Source organism: Protomyctophum bolini, assembly GCF_963924005.1.
Source record: "Protomyctophum bolini genome assembly, chromosome: 5".
Lineage (NCBI taxonomy): Eukaryota > Metazoa > Chordata > Actinopteri > Myctophiformes > Myctophidae > Protomyctophum > Protomyctophum bolini.
In genome coordinates, this window is record NC_137866.1 from 33,117,536 (window position 1) to 33,124,394 (window position 6,859).

Below are 6,859 nucleotides of genomic sequence, written 5' to 3' on the forward strand. Positions count from 1 at the left end.
CAGCCTGGGTTTAAAACAAACAAAACATATCCACAGATAAATATCTGGAATATATTAAAGTAATATATTATTAATCACCCATTTTCAACCCATCTTACTAACCTATCTTCTAATGTTCATTATGGTACCATTTCTCTCCAGATAAACAGGTGTCTGATAAAACAGAAGTTCTAGTTTTATGATCAAATGTACCAACCCAACTCCCATTCCCTGAAATAGGAATGTGATAACAATTTTACTCTCAGCTAGGCCTACTAATATGTTCAGAGAAGACCACAGGTTCGGTTCAATCCAAAAAGGAAACATTTATTTATTCACACAACTAATATACAATCCATTATTAAACAACCATATTTTTGTGGAAGTGAGTCCTATAAAGATGAGATTTTTCTAAATCAGGAGTAAGTTAACTTTGTACCAAGTGTTTGAAGTATACTGACAGCTAAGCTTAATACATTTGTGTGTGTGTGTGTGTGTGTGTGTGTGTGTGTGTGTGTGTGTGTGTGTGTGTGTGTGTGTGTGCGTCTATCTAAATGCTGCATGATAGGCCCTATGTTTGCTCCCATGGTGAGCGACAATTTACAATCAATTGAACAATAATCCTGATTATTTAGGTACCATGTTCCCAAGACAAAATATAAACAAGATGTCTGAACCGACTGCCAATTTCACAATTACATAAATGAGACATTTTAGATGTTTTTATTCATTGTGCGGACATAGAACCTTCTACATATAGAGGTGGGCACTCCATGTCTCATAAAGTGTTTCCTAAAACTAGCTCGATAAATCCTGTCTCTTGAGTCAGGACACGAACTTGCAAAAATGCATTATGAACTAACCACTAAAGCCCTATTTAATAGTGAAAATAGACGATCTACATTGTTCTACAAGCTCACACCCCGAGAGATCAGCTATTTTATTTTCACTATTTCTCATGTTATTTTTTGGTTGAAAATTACTGAAATGATTTTGGAAAAATGTGGGCATTTGTTAAAAAAAAATCAGATTTTCTTTTTTAGAAAATCATTTGAAATAATGAAAAAAAATAATATATATATAGCAATTCTCCAAAATGACATACCATTCACGACACATAAATGTGACCCGGATGGGTCCTGAGTTGACCCACTGTTTGGGAAACACCGTCATGAAGCACAGGGCCAACACCACAGCAGAATGTACAGCAGTGTTGTTGGAGAAGACATAGGAAGAATAGGAAGTAGCATACAAAACACAGGAAGTGAAGGATTAGGGAGCTTGTGGTGGTCTTTTATATCTTGATCTCTGTTCGGAAGGTCTGCGTGAGCTCATGTTTGGCCGGGTGTCTGCGTGCTGTGACCGTCAGCGTCCCCTCAGTACCCAGGGAGGATGTCACCGATGTGGGGTCCACGTCCTCGGGCAGTTGACACTTGTGAGTGAAAGTGTTCATCACTGTGCCATCCTGAGCCAGCTGTCAAGAAGCAGACATGATGCTATTATCACATACTGTATATCGACACTGCAGTGCTCGCTGGATTTGTGTGAGGCTTTCCCCTTAAGGCCTATCCTATTCATAGTCCAGTTTTCGGTGAAGAGGTGACCACCGAAAACTACAACAAGACGTCAAGCCGCGGTGGTCACGGGCACCGCTCACACAACACATCTCTCTGTTTCAGGGACAAATTAGCCATTGGGCCAGTGGGGCCGTGGGCCAGGGACCCTTCAGGGAAATTGGACCGCACAGTACTAGGTTTGACGCCCTGATAAGGGCTCCTGGCCCTGGGGCCCTTCATTAGCCATTGATTTTGTAAAATTTAGGTAAAAAAGTTGATAAAAACACGAAAATGTTACACGCACCTGCTATGGGGGACCTGCAAAAATTCCCGGCCCAGGGGCCATCGTGGGGGTTAATCCGTCCCTGCTTTGACTAACCTCTGTTTCGGTGGTCACCTCTTCACCGAAAACTGGACTATGAATAGGCCTTTATTCTTTGAGGTGCTGCAGTTAATCAAACTAATCAATTGAATTGATTATAAATATGATCAATATTTGAATTTAATAAACATAATCGATTTAGTTTTTTTCACTTCTCAGTAGAATAAGGAAATAATTTATAGTTGTAGCCCTGGCCTACATACTTATTTTGTGTGTTCAGTTATTTGTGCATAGCAGCCCATTGCCATCAACACACACTTGTTTAGTTTCACTGCTGACCCCTACTGTTTGGTCTGGTCCTAGGGATCTTTCAACACCACTGCTATAGGTGACCTTGACCAACCTGTAGGAGTTGCTACCACAGTGATAAAGACTTTGAACCCCTATGGTGAGCAGAAACTTTACCAATGTGCCACCCAAGTCCCATTTTTTACTTTTTCTTGTTCAAAGATGTGAAATTATAGCAAACACCTGCAGCTTTGACAGTAACATCAATTCACAGTGATTTAAATAATGAATGTAAGAGTAAATTCAGTAGGCCTATCACAAGAAAGCCATGGATTGGATCATTAAAAATCTATGGGGTGGCCTACCTTTTCTGCACGGACTTCTATCTGGTTATTGGAGGTGGTAACGATGACATCTTCAGGGGAGAAGTCTCGGACATCCACTGTGAACTGGTAAGAGTCTCCCAGAGTCTTGATGTTCCCAGCTGGGCCTGGAAAGAAAGATGGGAAAACGTATGAAAATTCCCATGCAATTATATGTGATTCATTATTGTTTTGTTCTGTATTTGAAGGGCACTAGCCCCTCCTGTTTCCAGCTTTGTGTGTTTGTGTACCCCATAGCGATGATTTGATTGGCTGAGCACCCCATAGCGATGATTTGATTGGCTGAGCAAAGTAGTATTGAGGATAAAAGGTGAGGACGGAAAAGTGAGGACTTCACACGTGTGCGATTTCTTTTTGCATAAAACAATGCCCACATTACCTGGCATCCACATTTTTGAGGGGCGCTAGCCCCTTCTATAACTATACGACACAAACACAAACATTAAATGCCATTGACAATGAATGGAGAATTTACGTCATGTATTGTAGACAACACAAATATGAAATTTACGTCATGTGAAATTCCCATTAACAAAGCAATAGATCAAATCACGTTTATTTATAAAGCACATTTAAAAACCATTTTCATTGTACCAAAGTGCTGTACAGAACATCTCATCAGCATGACAAGCACAGACAGACAATAGATGATAAAAGCGCCCCTTACTGCACACGGGTGTGATTCTTATTTGGCTATTTCAAGATTTGTCTAAAACCTTCACACATTTTCAAAAATAGCAAATTTACAAGCTCACCACCTGACTTGAAGAGCTTGTAGACTTGATCTGCTATTTTCAAATAGCCAAAATATTAAATTGGGCTTAAGTGGTTAACTACCATTTACATTCTTTCCAAATAGGAAAAGATAACAAAAAAAACTACAGGTTAGTTAAAAGTTCAACCGCAGGCACACCTGAGCGTCACGAAGATGCCAAAAGTCGCTCATGGCCGGTGTCTCTTCCGGGTTTTTAGACAGCTGGTGGATGGAAATGAAGCTCCGCCCACAGCGGCAAGCTTTTCCGGGAATCTGGCCGACGCGGCATTCTGCCGCGTGGGTGGAGCTTCATTTCCATCCAATGGGGTTGCCGCAACGAGCAGCTTTTGGCCGCACATGGAATCCCAAGTGTGCTTACACCCAGTCAAGTGTGCTTACACCCAGTCCGTGTGTTGTTGCATTATAGCCTGATTATCAGACTGTAGCTTTCTTGATGCAGTCCACTCAGAGAGTGGGCGGGGTCTTTGGGCTGGATCCAGGCTAGTTGCATTATGGATGAGGTCTTGTTGGCATGCATAGTCGCACACATGACTGTTAGTTAAACCTCCAATGGAGTGAAACGTCTCTCTCAAGGTTAATGATAAAGGGGTGTGCCTGTATCAGCTGACCACATGCTGAGACTTGTGTTGTATGTGTGTCCCCCTGCACTCATGCCTCTATTGTCCTATAAGCAAAAGATACATTATTTATTTTACACTGTGTCTTAGGACAGTAAAACAATTTTTAACGTCTTTGAACATTTTCAAAGGTTCCCCCATCATAATATGTGTGGCTCTTTAATTAACTTTGCGTCATCGCATAGCTTTCTCACGGAAACAATACATTCAAATAGTTAATTTCAAAGTGTTGCCTGGCCAGTGACGTCTGTTTAGTAACCAGTGACAGAGAGAGCTAAAGAAGAAAAATGATTTCAGGCACACATACCACCAAAACTAGACATGAGTGTGTGTGTCTGTTCAGCGGTCACCAAGCAACCATCTGGTTTACGTATGCAGTAATCATCCCAGTCATTCTCAGTGTGTGAAGTCACCTCACTGGCAATGAGTCCAGCATTCCCCGGTTCCTCTGTGTGTGTGTGTGTGTGTGTGTGTGTGTGTGTGTGTGTGTGCACAGCTTTTCCCCCTACACTCACCCTTCTCTTTTCTCCCCAGCACCTAAGGGCATGCCACGAAGGCCAGTGGTGGAAAAAGTAGCCTACTCAATTGTTTTACTTACTTTAAGTAAAAGTATCAATACTGCAATATAGAAGTACTCCATTACAAGTAAAAGTCTGGAATTCAAAATGTACTTGAGTAAAAGTACTAAAGTATTGGTATCAAAATGTACTTAAAGTACCAAAGGTAGAATGTACTGTACTCGTTATGCAGAATGTCCCATTTAAAGTTTTCGAATGTATAATAATCTTTTGAAAATAGCAGATCTACAAGCTCACAATGCGTCGCATCACAACGCATTGTGTGACGCATTGTGAGCTTGCAGATCGGAAATTTCAAATGGCCAAAATGTATAGGCATTATTAGGGCTGCCTGAAGTGTTAATGTATGTTTTATAGCCTAATAATAATCAAATCGACAAAGTAACTAGTAACTAAAGTTTTCAAATAAATGCAGTGGAGTAAAAGTACAATAATTGCCTCTGAGATGTAGTGGAGTAGAAGTAAAAGTATTGGAAATTGGAAGTAAAAATACCTCAAAATTACAGTACATTACTTGTACAGAAAATGTACTTACAAATTAAATGTTACTTTACACCACTGCTGAAGGCACTAAAATATCCTGTTCTGCCTCGCTGCTACCGAACCCAAACCAAGACAACCCCTCCCCTCCTTTTTGTGCCTTTTCCAACCCCTGCGGAGAAACCACAACATCATACACTTGGCAAGAGAGGCCCTCAGCTCTATTGAAAGTTCAAATGTCACACTATTATGAATTCATAAGTGGCTGCCCACAGAGTGCACACAGAGTCACCACACTGGCTGCTTCACATTAACCACAAACCACTATTTCAAATAGTTTATCTACGAGCTCACAACACATGTTAAACGGTGACACTTTGTGAACTTGTAAATCTGCTATTTTTGAACATTTTGAAATAGACCTATAGCCTATATCTCCATACTGTAGGCCTATATTTTGTTTTTAATCATATCCTTTATTTGAATACATTTTAATTTTTGAATATGACATGCCTAAAATCGGGAGGCCAAAACGTGGTTTAAAGCCACAGTTATGGATCACATACAGTGTACTGATTTGTTATTTTAAATATGTACAGTAAAAACATCACTTCACTCCATGACTGCACAGAACAATCCTGAGTGTTAAATGATTCTAAAAGTGGAAAAAATAGACACACCATAATGCAGTCAGTTGACAGCAAACAGTGTCCCATTGTGCTATAACCAACATCTTATGTGTGCCAGAAACAGCTGTCTTCTCTACAGGCAATATGCCTTTAAGCTATCACTTCAGTCTGCAGTTCCCATCACTTTTTAACACAGTTTTATGCGTGCAATCACAGTGTGTGCCAGAAGAATCAGTGGCCGGACTTACTGGAGAATCCTAGGGCGTCGGTCCCGGGCCTCAAGAAGGACCCAAAGTCGTCTGCAAACAGTCCTCTGCTCTTCTCCATGTGGGGGTTGCACGAGGACGAGGACGAAGAAGAGGTCTGGTGGAAACTGCGCTCCGATCGGTAGGCAGAGGAGTTGGTCCCACTCATGGATGGCTGCGAGTGAAGGTGAGCGCTTCTCAGAGTGTCCCACTAGGAGGAGGAAGGAGAGCGCTCAGAGAGACAGGCGGGGGTGAACCGGACGACTGTTCTTGATGCTGCTCCAGAAAGTCTCACTCTCTTCAGCCTCAGCGGAGGCTGCGGAGCGATGATGGATATGGGGCCTAACGCTGGATGTGTCCCGTCTCCTCCTAGCTCACTCACAAGCTGCTCTTTTAGTAGTCTAGTGTTCTTTTTCAACCTATTTGTGTTGTGTGTTATCCTATTGTCCGATTTGCTTTTATCGTCCCACTTTGTGTGTGCTTGCTGCGTGTGTGTGTGTGTGTGTGTGTGTGTGTGTGTGTGTGTGTGTTTTCTCTGTGTGTGTGTGTGTGACTGCATCTGCTGCATCCAGCACTCTATATATTGTATTGTCTTTTTTCCTTTTTTTGCTGTGTGCTGGTGACTTGTGGGCAGGGTCGTGGGCACGTGTGCATGTTGTTCAGTGTTTAGGAAGGGTAACAGTGAGCTATATTTATCATGGGAGAGAGAGGGTCTGTGGTCGGAAAAGTTCTCGGCAATGAAGGGCTTGAGGTTAAGAGAGAGGGAGCGAGAGAGAGTGAGAGAGAGAGAGAGAGGGTGAGTCAACAGTTGGCATTCCAGACACACACCAGCCCTGAAATAGCTATATCCTCTCGTCTCTTTCTGTCCCTCTTAACTCTGCTGCCCATGTGTTTTCTCTCTTTTCTTAGCATTTTGCTGCCAACCTTCTTGTCCATATTAATGAATACTGTCTGTTGTCATTGCAGAACCATGACGGTCCCAGACCTCTCTTCACACACACACACAC

At 42.0% G+C, this 6,859-nt stretch overlaps 1 protein-coding gene across 1 annotated transcript; it reads right to left on the bottom strand.

The window, feature by feature from the left end:
* Nucleotides 1-280: 280 nt before the first annotated feature.
* hspb7 (heat shock protein family, member 7 (cardiovascular)) lies at nt 281-6,443 on the bottom strand. Its single transcript, XM_080763819.1, has 3 exons — nt 5,856-6,443; nt 2,511-2,635; nt 281-1,453 (listed from the first exon to the last, which is right to left on the bottom strand). Exons 1-3 carry the CDS (start codon nt 6,019-6,021, stop codon nt 1,274-1,276), a joined length of 471 nt encoding a protein of 156 aa, XP_080619945.1. The 5' UTR covers nt 6,022-6,443; the 3' UTR covers nt 281-1,273.
* Nucleotides 6,444-6,859: the final 416 nt, after the last annotated feature.

Bases quoted from the DNA above. Each gene is read 5' to 3' on its own strand.
- hspb7 (XM_080763819.1), bottom strand. From the start codon at position 6,021: ATGAGTGGGACCAACTCCTCTGCCTACCGATCGGAGCGCAGTTTCCAC. The intron at 2,636-5,855 runs GTAAGTCCGGCC...CTTTCTTTCCAG, and splicing joins CGACGCCCTAGGATTCTCCA to GCCCAGCTGGGAACATCAAG. The intron at 1,454-2,510 runs GTAGGCCACCCC...GCTTCTTGACAG, and splicing joins TAGAAGTCCGTGCAGAAAAG to CTGGCTCAGGATGGCACAGT.